This window comes from Phycodurus eques, chromosome 7 (assembly GCF_024500275.1).
Source record: "Phycodurus eques isolate BA_2022a chromosome 7, UOR_Pequ_1.1, whole genome shotgun sequence".
Classification (NCBI taxonomy): domain Eukaryota; kingdom Metazoa; phylum Chordata; class Actinopteri; order Syngnathiformes; family Syngnathidae; genus Phycodurus; species Phycodurus eques.
This window is the reverse complement of record NC_084531.1, coordinates 17,519,221-17,535,232: the sequence shown is the minus strand read 5'-3', so window position 1 is coordinate 17,535,232 and position 16,012 is coordinate 17,519,221. Positions and strand designations below refer to the sequence as shown.

Here is a 16,012-nt window from a genome sequence, read left to right as displayed (position 1 = left end):
TACATAACAAGGCTTTATGTTTTGGCATTAACAACATGGATGCCTCGCTGAAAGCCGCGCAGCAAGTGGTGCCTCAAGCATGTTGAAATATTTTACAAATAATTAGACCTGTAATACGGTCACTTGCAAAATATGCGAGTCCCTCCTCAAATATAACATGAACACAAGTGCTATAAATGCTCATCTGATAAGGCATCTGCTAATACTAGCCGACGAACAGCCTAAATCTGCACGTCAGCAAATTTACCAAACGCCCTCTTGTAACAGTGAAAAGACATAATACATACTTAAACTACAAAACAAAGACAAGTGGTCCTTTAATTACCTCTTTATTGTGAAAATGGGAAACGGTTAATGTTGCCAACAATTAGTGTTTCACTCAAGCTTTCATCCCGCAGACAAACGGCAAGCTCTTCTTCCTCCTTCCAATTCACCCTCCGACTTACCCATCAAATCACAAATCACTCAGACACCTTCATGGTTTCACAGACAGTCCTATCTATAAAACTGGTGCAGCAATTCACAAAACACAACTGAAGGTTTCCTACAATCCATTATTGCAAAGCTTTCTCTCCTATAATAAAAAAAAAAAAAAAAAAAAAAATATATATATATATATATATATATATATATATATATATACACACACACACACACACACACACACACACACACACACACACTACTATATACTATATTCAGTAGCGAACCTGCAGTTGCGTTTCGTGAATAGGTGTTAGTTTTGTGTCTAAATGTGATTGCATGAATGAGCCGGCATAGCGATTTGACAGGTGAAATAGAATATCAGTGACGTCATCGATTAATCGAAGTAGAATAGACGATCATCACCTTAGCATCAACTAAAAAAAATCTGGTCGTTCAGCCCCAATTATATTATAATATTGAGTCATTGTTTTATTAGTTTTATTTATTATTTATAAATTGCTATATTCTTGTTTGTATGGAGTGCTTATTGCAAACATGCAGTGCAACCCCCCCAAAGAAATACACATTTTTTGTTATATTATTTTAGAATTACAGTTTGATGGCTTGTTTGTTGTTGCTTGTGGATTTAATGTTAGGGTTACTGTCCCATTAGTGTCTCGGCATATCATTTTTGAACAAAAGTATTGATAAAAAGATGATTCCCAAGAGTTACTGATTGGCTTTCTGTTCTTAATTCCATAGTCCACAGCCATCCAGCGTCTTGGAGGTGTCCATCGTGGCACGCTGAAGACCTTGCAGGTGGTCACCCACCAGCTGGCCGATCAGTATAACAGCAAGCTCCCGTCGTATTGTGGAGAACTGAGCCGGCTCATTTGCCAGCTCTCTCTGTGCTCAGCCAGGTTACAGGTGGAGCCAGGCTCGCCTTTGCCCGAGACAGCCGCCGACATCCTGAGCAAGTTAGAGGTGAGGGGAAACATGGACTTACGAAATGATTGTGTCACGTCATAATACCTAATGTTTGTCTCTCCCCTTAGATTTTGGACTATGCCATCAGCAAACACAAGACACTGCAAGCCATGCAAGACCGAGCTTGTCATCAGCAGAGGAAGCAGTCCACGAGAGCACCCAAGGGAAGCGGCGGGGCTCGCAGACACCCTAAAGGCACCAATCCACCGAGAAGTAGCCATGGTGAGAACTTAAATAATATATGCACATGCAGCTGTGTGCCAAAATTAAATAAATATAAGGGCTAATTTAATTTAATAAATTAAATCTAATATAAAATAATTAATAAAACACTCATCATTATTATTGTTAATTATTAAATGTACTATGTAACAATTATATTAAGCATTAATCATTTGTCATGACCTAATTTCTAATTATTTCATTGCATTTTTATTCATTTAATAGCTTTTTAAATTGTGCAATATAATTTGTATTTTTTTAATCACGTAATTTATTTAATGCCCAATTACTTATTTTAATAATGTTATGGCATTTATTTACTAACATTTTTAGTTATTTTATGATTAAATGGCATTTTTATTTATTTAATGGTGTTTTTAAATATTTAATGTAGTTTTTAATAATTTAATGGATTGAAATTTCTTTACTGACATCTGTATTATTTAAAGACCCAGAGTCATTTTTTTTTTCTAAGTACATTAAATATGTTTTAAGGTAAGTGCTGAAAACATGCAAAATCTGAGAACAATTTAGTACTGAATTGCTGAGATATTGCATTAAAAACATTTTATGCTTCTCAGTTGACAGGATTTTTTCGATGGGGCTAAAATGAGGCCAAATGACACAAACAGGCCTCTCGCATGAGTCACCCTTCCCCCACTATTTAAGTACCAAGCACCTTCATTCCATGCAGTGGCTATTTGGTGCAACTGCTACATCATTATTGATATTGAATAACTTTACCTATTTCTACCACTAGAGTGTGCAGTTGGCCATCAAGCTATGCTTACAACCTGAAAAAAAAACATCTTCCCTGAAGTGTGTTGTGTTCCTTGGGCTACTGCGTCTCTGCCTTATGCACCCACGCACGGCGATCGGAGCAAGGCCGTTGCGACCCGACCGTTCCGCCGCCCTACGCCAGCGGCTAGTTAGTAGCCGCCCGCAGTCCACTACACTGCCGTTAAGGCCCGTCCAACTCACCACAGCCGCGCGCCGTGTGGGCCCTCACAACAGAGACATTTCAGGGAAAGAATAACTGTTTGTTATGTCTGCTAGCTCGTGAGCTATTGAGCTAACTGGCTCGCAAGCTAACAGTGCAGCGAGCTCGCCAGTACGGCGTCTGCTTGTCCAATAAGTCGCCGCCTCACTTGGTTTTGTGTCGTGTGTGTTCACATAACATCGACACATCAGAGTATGTTAACTGCGTAATAGACACAGCGACCGTCGTTTTGTGGCTGCGTGAGGCACACAGAGCCACAGACGTGTTTTTGATTAACAGCTGAAGGTTCCACGGGGCGCATTCAATGGACATTCTCACACAGTCCTGCAGCGAGAGGGCGGGCTATATTTTTCATGACTTGGAGCCTTATTTTATAAACTTGGCAATTTTATTTGTAATTTTTTTTAAATGTTTTTATTTTTTATAATTCATTCAAATTTGGCAGACTTGTTGACAACAAATTGGTCACATGGCTGGGTCTTTAATAGTGTTTTTAAATGTAATTGAATTTTTTACTACTTTTTGTGACATTTTTGTTTGGTGGAGTGCTGTAAGATTTGTCTAGGGAAATGTGTACCTTGCCTCAGTAAATGTTGGGAAACACTGCTTTAGATGCTCATGGAGCTGAAGTCTCACATAATTTGCTGACTTGTTGAATGGTTTGACTTTTGAGGCCACATTTTCCAGAATATTTTGGTTGAACTCCAAATTGTACTACTTTTGAAAAATTTATTTATTTATTTATTTATTTTTAAGTTTCAACTTTTGCTATCCCCAGCAGTTCTTTAAAAGGTCCTCCTGCTGTTACTTAATTTAGGTCCCCAAATTTATGTAGGCACCCCGCTGATTGTTAACCCTTTATGTTGGCAGCTCGGAGGATGGCGATGCAGAAGCGGCAAGGACCAGACAGGCTGCAGAGGGTGCCACAGCAGCACAAGAGAAACTCCCCTGGCAAAAAAGAGCACCAGGCTACAAATGTGAAGGTATTTGTTGTAATTGTAAACGCTACAATTATCCCACGCTGACACGCTGCGTATGAAATGGTTTATGTGCTGGTAGGGCAATCTTGGAGAGCAGGATGCACATTTCAAGGAGCCCACAGTGTCCTCTCGCCTCAGAGTCAATCAGCTTCCTCACAGGGAGTCGACGGTGCCGTGGATACCGGCGTCGTCACACTCTCTTTCTCCGCCACGGTGAGCCCCTTCTCTTATGTGACGATTATGGAGTCTGTTTAGTGTTGAAGTTATACTTACGCCCTCAGGGGGTTATTGAAGTGATCTATAGGGCAGATTTTCCTTTTGTCTATATTCACCATATGTACATTATTGTATTTTCTGGGGACAACTATGTAGGAGGGTGCAAAAATATATTTTAGTTAACGTGGGTGTTCAAAATAGACCCCACCAGTACAGAATTTCTCCCTGCCAAGTGAGGAACAGAAATTATTGTAATGAAATATTGTAGTGGACCCTTGATTACATTTAGGTCAATTAGTAAAATTAATGACGAATCTGTACTTTTTTAAATATTTGTTATTAATTTGGGCTCGACCATGTGGTGCAAATGCCATACAGATCTCCAGAAAAGCCTCAAGAAGCCATGCATGAAAACACACAGGAAGTCTGCAGTTTTAGTTTGAAGCGGATGTTTTAGGGTCATGTTGGCCATTTTCAGAGGTCCTTTAGAAATGAACTCCTACTCGGGATTTTGTGCAAATGCTACCAAATTTGAACCACATACACAGTACTAGACAGATGAACTATTCTTAAATGCGAATAATTTGAGTTTTTGTCATTGCTTGTGGGCAGAGCATGGCGGTGAAGTTTAACAACTCTCCTAAAAACATGAAAAAAAACTTTTTTGTAAGACATTCAGCCCCTGAAGTCATTTTCGCTGAGCGACTTGAAAACAGGTAGGTGTCTGTCATGAGTAGATCCACAAAAGAGTATCCCCAATCCATACCTCGAAAGACACAGGAATTTCAACATTGTGGTTTGTAGTGGCGATTTTCGGGTTATGTAATGAGCTGATGTAATGGTCTTGTTTTGAGAGCACTGCATTTTGGCTCAGTTGCTTCAAGATGGGATTAATAAACATTGCTGTGGTCTCCACAGCTCTTGTCACAAGACGACATCAGAGCCCAGGTGCCTCTCGTCTCCCGCCAAGCCGTCCTCATCCTTGAGCCCTCCAAAAGTGTCCGTGGGATTCAGCAACGACGCCCACCTAAACTCGGAAAAGATGCGACAAGCTCAGAATGAGGCATTGAGGTAACGTCAATCTTAGTCATCTCTTTCATGCTTAACGGAAACTGAAACAGTATGTCTGTATTGAATATTTACACAGGTTTGAGTCGGGTTTTTAAAGCAGAAGTCGTGGCAAAAGAGAACAAATCTGGAATAAACGCGCCTCATTTGTATTCGCCGAGGTATTTCCAACCCATGTCAGATTTCAAATCAACTCTCAGACTCTCCAATCAAAGTTATTTTTCTAGCCTCCACTATAAATTAATCTCACCATTCTCTCAGTTCTAAATCGAGGTCATTTGTTTTTGTGGGGGATTAATTCGCGGCCTGGTTTTCTGCTCCACATATGTTTATTTAATCAAAACCTCATTACCACAATTGAGCATCCCAAAGAATAGTGAGTCTATGAAAATCTGTACAGTGTTTTAAATTATATTTCAACAGTCAAATATAAAGAGAAGCTAATAAATATATGTATATCAAATTAAAATACAGTAAAACAACTCACACCCGACAGACGGAAAGGGATTTTTTTTTTAGAGCAGTAAAAATGTGCTATTTATTGGCTTGCATCTCTGGTCATCCTACATGCAAATTATGTTGGCATCTTCTTCGTCAGATTAATTAGTGTTGGTTGTATTGAGCAACCAAAGGCTTTCCTGTGTGAGTGCTATATCGTGTTCTGTGGTTATCGTCACACTTTCTGATGACATTACAAAACATTTGTAGAAAGGAAAATGTAAAAACAAACTGTAAAAACATAAAGTAAAACTATTCAGCTGTTTTATGATGAAAATAATGAAGTAAAAATGTGCTCTAGGAATTTTCACACTTGTCATTAGCCATTATGCTACATGCTACTTGGTCAAATGTATGTAATTGATATTAATAGCGCTAATAAAATTTCCCACATTTTAATGAGCAGCCAGATCCTTTCCAATGTTAGTTTCATTTCCTGTTCTGTGGATCCATGGTCACACTTTTCCTTATGCAGTCACTGTTACCCTGAATGGGATTTGTCAATATTATTACTGTGAAATATTATTCACCGTAGAGGCGCCTGGTTGGACAAGACGACCGCGCAGCGACTAGAAGACCTTAACCAGCTGACTCGAGAGGAGGCTGAACACGTTCAACGACTGAGGTACGGTTGAAGGCAGCGGGAGGATGCATGGAGATCCGTCCTAATTGCGTCCTTGGTGCAAGAAAGCATTCGTTCGCAACCGGATACAAATGAAACTAATGAGCTGTTTCGGTCGACAGGGCCGAGGTTGTCTCGCCGACTCAATGGGCTGAGAGAGCTGAGCAGCAGGCCCGAGACAAAATCCGTCCGCTTCTTGATGAGGCCAAGGTTGGGACATGTCTCAGTTCCCAGATGTCTTAATAACACATCTGGGGCATGTGTTCATCACAACAGCCCAATGATTATGGATTGTAGCTATATTTTTATAGTATATTTCATGCACTGGTGAAATTTAGGAGTGGATCTGTCATGTATTGAGCCAGCCTTCATCACGCCACACATACTGCTGGGCCAATGGCAAGAGTGGGCTGGGTTGTTGCTGCCGGCATGTGCCCGTGTTCGCAGAGCTAATTATGGAAAACAAGCAAGCGTCCAAGACAACGAAAGCATTTTTGTAGAACATGGACACATTGGCAAGCAGTTTCCCCAGCGTAGGTCATGTCATGGGCAGTGAAACTTCGTTTGAGTGGTTATTATGTAAATTAGCCTCACTGGTTTTCAAATTTATTTTGAACATGCATAAAATAAAAGTACAATACATTGAAAGAATAATACAGTACAGTAAAAAAAATCTATCAGTATCAGCAAATACAAAAAAAAACAATGTAGTTAAAAAAAATAATAAAAGAAATAATCAACACAAACAGGAAATAGGTTGCCTACTGACCATTCACATGCAGCCGTGGCCCAATGGTTAAGATCATCACCTGCCACCGTGGGGGACCTCGGTTCAAGACCCCGACTGGACCATCCGCCAACCTCTCCCAGACTTACGGCTGTGGTGTCCTTGAGCAAGACACTGATACCCCGAAATGCTCCCTGGGCGCTTCAGCTGCCCCCTGCTCCAGTGTGTTCCACTAACGTATACGTGTTCACTGTGATGGGTTAAATGCAGAGAACAAATTTCGTGTGCATGCATGTTCATGACAATAAAAGTTGATTCTTGTTCTTCTTCAAAAAGGAATAGGAGGAAGTGTATCAACTTAACTGTTGAACAGTTTCAGAAGCAAGAAGAGTTACTTGGTTCTTTAATTTCACCCTTGATAGGGGGACAGGCACTCCAAAGAACTGTTTTGTAATCAACCTAATTTTTTAATGATATATCCCCTTTTATTCGTATAATACACAAAGCTAGCATATCTATATTCAAGAGGTGACAGCAACATCGATCTTGATTTACCGGCTGACTTGTCTGCTTTTATGCGTGAATAAATTGGCTGTGTGATTGAAGAGCTGGAGTTGCACTAATGTTCTCCTGCAGCAACAAAAAAAAAAAAAAAAACACGACACAAAATATTTGAATAGCGCGTAATACCGTCGCCATTTTTCAACCAAATCAAATGCATGTAAAGCAAAAAGTATGCATCGGGTTCACGGCAGATGCTCTATTTTATTAACAAACGATTAACATTCCAATAACCAAACTTTTTCCTTGCAAGTCAAAGACGTGCCCGTAAACTGCAGCTGAACCTCAAAGGCAGTCGGATGGAAAACAACAAAAAACATGGCTGACGATTGAATTTGACAGCAGTATGTGTCGGATTTGGTCTGACATCATCGCCCTTTTCTGCCTACAGCGCCTCAGGGTTGCATATTAGCCAGTATCTCCGGCTTGCTGTGACGCATTCTGATTCATAATTTAGTGGTACGGCATCTTTAGGTGCCTTTTTGAGGCTTTTGTGACAACGTTTCAAGTGCCGTTTATCTTCATTTGTGTGTTTACCTCAGCATCTCGGCGAGTCCTGGAGCAGGAGCATCTTGTCGTTGAGGAATAAGCTGTCGGGGCAGGCTGCAATGAGGGTGAACTCCAAAGACTATTATTAGCTGGACAATTAAACAAGCCTGTGACACACTTAAATTCAGTTCCCTTAAGGTGCCCTAATGATTTACGTTCCTTAGGTTCCTGAGAGAGCTGAACAGGCAGATGAGGCCCTTCCGGAAGACCTCTTGGAGGAGGCAGCGCAGCGAGTTCTGCAAGCCCCCACCCTGGAGGGAATGCTAGAGCGCATGGAGGAGATACAGGTGACAATCGCAGTGGAAACGCTGCAATGCTTGTGGCGGAGAGTTTCAGCATGTTACCGAGTGTGTTCCGAGCAGAGGGACCAGGAGCAAGTGAGGAGACGGGTTGCCTCGATCGCATACTCAGACGGTCTTCAGTGGGATCAGTCGGCAGGTACTCTTCATCCCATCACACGGAAGCATATTAATGCTCCATTAACTGCAAGCTGAGGCAATTAGCGTTAGCTCACCCTGGGCTATTTGGGCTGCGGTTAGGACCACTTGACACCTAAAGTCAAGTTGGCTAGTTTGATTTGCTCTGATGCATGCTCAAGATCGGTACGCTTCCCCTCCTCCGGGAAGTGTGCCATGGGCCGACACGGTTTGGCAATGGAGCCATGTCATACAATTACTGTAATATATTTGTTCCTTGCCAGTTATTCATGATAACTGCCACTGTGCACAATATAAATAAACAAAATGACTAGAAATAATCCACACAGTGAAGTTCATGTCAGTCACACACAAGCACATGTGCATGTGTAACATACATGTCATGTGATTAATGCGTCTCACCAGTTTTCATGAGAACCACCAGTTACACCTTAGAAATAAACAGAATGACTAGGAATAATCCAGTCAAAAAAAGTGATTGATATTTGAACTTTGGCAACAATGCAATTTACTTGTCATTTGATTAATGCAATGGATTCTTCTGTGAGTTACCCATGATAACCACCACCTTTCACATTAGAAATAAACATAACCACTTGAAATAACTACAGTGAAAAAGGTCCATGGCAAGGTCGGTCACCTGGACAGGTGGAATGTATGTGTAATGCGATCACTCCTCTCACCAGTTATTGAAGATAATCGCCACTTGGCACAATACACTGTAAATAAACAAAGTACCTCAAAGTCATCCATGGAGTTTGGCCTAGTGTGAGTACACCCTTAATTTTCCTCACATCTCCTCTAGGTGGCGCTCATGCCATGGTGGTAATTCAATCCAATTCATTCCTCATTCTCACCTCCGCCCTCTCTATGTGCTTCCCAGGCTCTCAGGTCCAGGTTCCGGGCTCGGGGCCAAGCTCTCCACAGCCCATTAGACTGACCAGGCCGGTCCTGAGGCAGTCTCCGGCTGCTGATATTGTTCTGGAGGAACCTGTTGAGACCGGGTGGGTTTTTTCTGACCTTATCCTTTTCTATATTCTGCAGCCATTTGTATTTCTTTACATTTATTTCGACCATGCAGCAATTTTAAAATCCAAGAAGATTTATGTGCCGAGTACAGAAAGCACAAATATAACAATAAGCTCTCTAGGGTACAGTAATGTCGATTTACCTTGGGGGACAGACATGGACTTGTGTGCAAATGACCACAGGAGGCCTCTGGCTATTTTCCATAAGTAGGCCTCTAGACTTAATGAAATGTGTTTATTTTATTTATTATTTTTTTCTGCAGCGCTCTGTTTTGTTCCTGGTGAAGTGTCACTGTAAGTGCTCTCCTATGAGGAGGCCTCGTTTCTTCCTTAGAGAGAAAAAAAAAATTGCTTTGCGGATACCTTCCCTGTCGCCTCAAAAGAAAAATAATTGACTGCCTTGGGCTTTTCAGAGAGAGAGAGAGAGAGAGAGAGAGAGAGAGAGAGAGATCTTTACAGTCGTTAAATACTATATAGTCCTGGTATCAAATATCAAAGGAATACTACTTCAGTACAACTACAGTGGTAGGAAAAAGTATGTGAACCCTTTGGAATTTCTTACACTACTGCATTTACTGCAAAAATAGTCATACAATGTAGTTTGATCGTCATCTAATTTACAAGAATAAACTGAATCTGTTTCAACTAATACACAAATACGTTTTCATATTTTTATTGAGCATAACGTAATAGTTTTGTAGAGGAACGGTCCACAATGCACTAGAAAATGTATCAGATTTCAAGTGTTAAAAAAAACACTAAAAAACAAAAGATATATATTTTTTCTGGCCACAGAATGCACAAATACATACATAATATATATTGGCTTATTATAAGGAAGGTTTAAAATGCAGCTACAAAGTATTTGATATTTAACGTTACCGTCTATGTACCACCACTTGTCAGTACACTCCTAAGTGCTCCTACATTAACATTAGCATTAACACCAACCCATTCAGAGGTCTGACAAGGACTGACTGAAATAGATGACACTTGTTTTGACTAGAGAACAGGAGCAGACGGTCTCTCAAGTCATGTGAAGTGCATCAAGTGACTTCGCTCTTACCAAGTGAAGTGCGTGCCAGGCTCCCTTGAAGGCAAATAAGTTGAACACGGGGAATCATTAGGAGTGCGATGGATGGACAAAGTGTTCAGTTGTTGTTGACTTTTGGAGGTTCCAAGTTGTTTAAAGGGGACATATTTTGCCAAAAAAACTTTTTGTAGTATTTGGGATGTAATATTGTCTCTGTGGTGCCCCAGTAAACGTGAAATATGAATTAAAAATTGTACATACATTCCTGCGTTATAGACGTTTTTCTGCCGAGAGGCCTGAAATCAGGTCATTCGAATTTCTCACCACCTTCCCTTTCCACTCCCGAGCTAGCGCTGTCAAAATAACACGTGCTATCACAATTGGGTCTTCTCCACAGAGGCAACCAATCAGAGGAAAGGCAGCGGTCTTACCCAAATATGGACAAAGCGGATACAAAACTGGGTCAAACAGAAGTAGCTGTCAGAGGGGCCTTTTCTGGACACTCGTATGACAAAACCAATGTGTTGTTTTTTTTTAAATGATATTGAGACTTTTATTCTACGTCCATGTTAGAGAGTCACTCTATGCAGGTCCAAATAGCAAAAATACGTAATAATTTAAGATTAGCACATGTACTTTAGTGGTCAAATATAAACTGGATGAGACGTTTGGCAAACAGTGGACACCAGCATCTTTGTGGTCTTTGGGCGAATTCACCTATTTTTTTCGACAAATGTTTTGCCCAATTTTGTATTTTATTTTATTTTTGTGAGGGTAACAAACCCCGAAAACGCTTATTGAAAAAGTATTGGCCCCCTTCTCAAATTTTCATATTTTGACATAATTTCCCCACTTTGTTTAAGGTCATCAAACAAATATAAATATCAGACAAATATAATGCAAGTGAACTTAAAATGCATTTTTTAAATGATGATGTCATTTATTAAAGAAAAAAACCCCAAATATTCAGTTACCTGGCCCTGTGTGGAAAAAGTAATGGCCCCCAAACCTAGTAACTGGCTGGGTCACCCTCAGCACCAACAACTGAAATCAAGCATTTTCTATAACTGGCAATGAGTCTTTCACATCTCTGTGGAGATATTTTGGCCGACTTTTCTTTGCAGAATTGTTTGAATTCATCACAAATTTTGGGTTTTTGAGCATGAACTGCCTTTTTAAGGTTATGCCACTGCATTTCAATTGGATTCAAGTCTAGACTTTGACTAAACCACTCCAAAACCTTCATTATTATTATTTATTATTTTATTTTTTTAAAGCCATTCAGCAGTTGACTTGCTGGTGTGTTTTGGATTGTTATTGTGCTGCAGAACCCAAGTGCGCTTCAGCTTGAGGTCACAAACCGATGGCTGAACATTCTCCTTCAAGTTAGGTTTTATGAATATGTCCAATTAAAGAAGAATATACAATTTTTGTTGCATTATAAATGGAAATAAAATCCAGTGAACTGAACAACTATCCTTGAAGTAAATGAATAAAAAAAAACAAAAAGCAGACCACCAACAAAACCAGTAGCCAATGTTCGTACCAACCAGCCAACCAAAGTTTGAATCAACCAACATCAGAGCAAACAACTAACCAATGTCCGTACCAACCAACCAACCAATCAACATATCCATCTCTACTCAATTTCTAGAGCACTTTAACAACAGCCACAACGATAACAAAGTGCTGTATAAAAAAACATAACCACTCAATGTTCGTACCCATCAACCAACCAATATTCATCCCCACCAACCAACCTTCATATCTATCCACCAAACAACCCACCCACCAACCAACTAACCAACCAACTTGAACAGGCAACGTGATCTTTAGACAGGGTGTAACAGGTTGTTTGTCTAAGGTAATTGTTGTGCACCCTGTTCCGACTCACTGTGTTTATGATCACAAGGTGGCACATTGTTTAGTGTGTCAGCTGCTGCCGTATTAGTCAGATGACTTTGTATACTGCGTTCCATGTGTCTAGTTTATCCAATCTGTCCTTTTTCTCGCGTGCAATATGCTCCAAAGACGACTCCACATGGCCGCTGATACAATCGTGAGAGATTTCATGTGCAAATAAGATTAATCTATCCATGGTGAAGAGTCCAGACACGGATGCCGGTCAGGCCGCCTTCTTGGCTGACCCTCTGCGTCTTCCATTAAAATTGATAGAAAGATGAAAGACCCACTCAGTAATATTCCAAACCTTTCATGTGTTCTTTCTTCCTTTATCATAATTCCTTCACCTCTCTGGTTTGAGAGGCTCCAGTTCCAGACAATGTGCTCTCTACTTCCTCACGATCGCTTTAGGACATCATTGATTGCCATCCATTAAAGTGTTTGTCAGTGTCAAGACTGCCAGCGCGTGCCAAGCTGAAACGATCACACCTTATTTTTTTAACATCCACATTGATTTTTTTTTTTTCTACTCTTCAAAGCTCAACAGGCCTTTGTGATCTATCCTGTCTCAAAAACCTATCTTTTTCTTCATGCTGGCTGAGTCTTCTTCTTTCTTTGACATATACTGGAGTCAACTTTGAGACTTCTCTCTGGTGGAACTACACCCTCTCTGTAATGAATGTCTATCATTGAAAATATCGTCCAAAACTTAATGAAATAGTTTTTGTATCTATTCTAGGATAGTGGTTCTCAACTTCTGTCACCCTGGGACCTGCATTTTCCTGTTGTTGCTTAAGGAAAGTGAAGATTTTTTAATTTATTTTTTAGAAATAGCCTCTGTCAAAACATCTACAGTATATTATATTTTTAAACGCTGTTTCAAATGAGTTTGACTGCCAAAAGCATACTGCTAGCCATGATGTGGGAACATGGTACACCTCTGTACTCTATCCCAAAAAATCTGAATATGAATTGACTGATCAGTCTCTGCAGTCTTGGCGACGTCTCCACCAGTGAGATAGGCCCCGTAGTAGGTATAACTACTCACGGGCCTAATATATTAGCTTGCATACTGCATACTGTGAATCTACGCCATGCACTCCCTGCAGGCTCCCACTCTTTCTTAAGTGAAAAGACAACCAGCAAAAGTCCCCTGCCATTTTGCGGGTGGAAAATTTATGTGATGTCACCGTTGAAGAATGTTCCGGTATGTTTTGAGCCACAAGTCAGTTTTTGGAGAGTACAAGTGGTACTCAAGAAAGGCGTGTGTGTGGGAACTGCCGCAACACTAAATATAGCTCAGAGCGCACAAGAAGCAGGCGGATCCTTTCGAATACGGGAGGATTAGAAAGCGCTCAGCTATGCCCAGCTGAGCCCTCAGGAAACCATCGCTTTCCAAATTTGTCATCGTGACCTGAGACAACACCACCCTTAAGTAAATTGATGTGTCAGCCCCAGCTCATACACTCATCGGGGCTGGGGCCCCTTGCATTCTTTAATGGGGCCCACCCATCATTTACATTATCATGAGTCTTCTAATATTTGTTGCATTCATTGAGCCCCCCCAAAATTGGGGGACTGAAATGTATAATTTTTTTAAAAATCATTTATCATTAGAACTTGACTGATTATCACTGATAAAATATAGTTGTAAAATAAAATTTACATACATATTCATGTTTTATTTGATTACATAATTGGTTAATTAATTGTAATTAAATTATAAATGATAGAGCCTGAAGTATTGTTGTACTATTCACATAAACTGTTTAATTCTTTGCATTAATTTACCCCCCTAAAATTGATCAAATAATTTCTATTTATTCATTTTTATTTACTTTGTTTTCATGTATCTCATTAAATAACCAATTATTGTCAATAAGATCAAAATATTTGCAAAATATATATTGATTATAAGTAAATTAATTATAAATAATTAAATGTAGAAATGATTCAATTATTTTAAAATAATTCTGCATAAAATACTAAAAGAATATTATATAAGTCAAATAAAACATTGCTAATTTTTGTATTAATTTTAATTCAATTAATTACAAATAATTCAATCTAGATGAGCATGAATTATTATTCTATTAAAAAATTTTATTTTTACATTTTTATAAATATATATATTTTTTATATACCTTAGGTACAAATGACCTGGCCCATCTGTTAGTTTTCAAAATCTGAAGTGGCCCTTAAACACAAAAGCTGACCCATCCCTGGTCTAAACATTCAAGGTGATGACACACAAGCGTCTTATTGTTTTTGTTTCACTAAAGAGTCCTCTCCGAGAGCAGCCTGATGGAGGAGGCGTCTCGTGAAGTCGGCCCGCCAATATTTCCTGGTCCCAAGGAGAGTGGTGCGGCGAGGATGGTCCTCAGCGTGTCGGGCGGCATGCTGAGAAGCATTCGACACTACCGGGAAGACTACGAGGCATACTTGCGGCACGCGGCTCATGAGGGCGGCAGCGCTGATGTCAACTTCTGGTCCATTGCAGATAGGTAACAAGACTTCCAATCGCTTTGTAGCAAGCCTCTGAGTCGAAAGCGTTAGGCATCGGTCAGAGGCTTTTATGTTTACAAATTCATATTTAATAATACAGTGAACCCCCCTGATACGTTCCAGACCCACCCGCGATAGGTAAGCATTCACACCAATATAATTTTTTTTTGTTTGTTTCACCTCTTCCACTCACATTTTAATTTATTAAAAGTCACTTTTTCATTACATTGTAACTTATTTGAGCACCAAAAAAATTCAACATTTAGAAAACAGCACTTTTTGTAGTGTCTGTGTTTTATGTGTTGTATGAGGCAGGCTCTTGCAGGGGGGCGTGTGATGATATATTTATCAGTTCTAAAGCATCTTCTTTTCGCCACTGACTGTTTTCTGCTGCTTTGTCCGCCTTTGCTGTTTTGTGGTGTGTCTGGTTTGTCGAACAATTGTGACGTTTGTTGCCTTTTGATGACGTGTAGGTCGGATATGCGCACCGTTGAGGGTCCATACTGAACTCGCGGGGGATACATATCCGATTTATATACACATATGAAAGAGGCCTGGGTCTGATGTGAAAAAATCTGAACTGTGCTGTTCACATTGACATGAAAAAATCAGATGCATGTCACATTGAGCAATGTGACAGCAATTGACCTGCAGTGTGACCATAGCCATAGAAATCAAATAACGACTCTTGGGTGGAAACCTCATGTCCAAATGTGGTGAATTTCATACTTTTTCGCAAATCGATAAGATTGGGCTGTGCCCACGCCGTCTGTTATTTTTACCTCATTATTAACTATTTAAAGTCTTGAATATTGCTTGAGAACAAATCTGTTTAAGGTGCCCTTTATCACTTTTGTTCATTTTATTTTTATAGTCTCCGATGAGAGCTTTGCTCTGAGTGGATCGCTCATCTTCCCCAATTTAAATATGGAAAACAGCTTGGCTCCGAGTGGTCTGTATCACGGCGTCTGCGCGTGTCTCTGTATAATCTTGGGTTGGCCCAGCATTTATAGTGACGTCTCGTCCTTCGATGCTACATGCAGACAGGTCGACGTGTGCGCAGACTTTGACGTGGATGGCTGGCAACATGCTGGCGATGTTTCCTACCATTTTAATAAATGACAGCGTAATAAATTAGCAACTTTTTAGGGTATTAAGTTGGATATCAAACATGATTTTGGGGTGGTGATGTGTTGATGTTGGTAGTCAATGGTATATGATAGCAATGTATGGTATTATACCAACTTGAAT

At 40.0% G+C, this 16,012-nt stretch overlaps 1 protein-coding gene across 1 annotated transcript in view; it reads left to right on the top strand.

Annotated features, from left to right (window-relative positions):
- Nucleotides 1-16,012, top strand: part of kiaa0753 (KIAA0753 ortholog) — a 28,581-nt gene that overhangs the window by 10,263 nt on the left and 2,306 nt on the right. Inside the window, 12 exon segments of the mRNA XM_061682611.1 lie at nt 1,189-1,410; nt 1,482-1,635; nt 3,506-3,618; nt 3,695-3,828; nt 4,750-4,902; nt 5,933-6,022; nt 6,142-6,229; nt 7,850-7,921; nt 8,021-8,143; nt 8,219-8,294; nt 9,177-9,297; nt 14,539-14,760. Coding sequence (XP_061538595.1) covers nt 1,189-1,410; nt 1,482-1,635; nt 3,506-3,618; nt 3,695-3,828; nt 4,750-4,902; nt 5,933-6,022; nt 6,142-6,229; nt 7,850-7,921; nt 8,021-8,143; nt 8,219-8,294; nt 9,177-9,297; nt 14,539-14,760 — 1,568 coding nt within the window.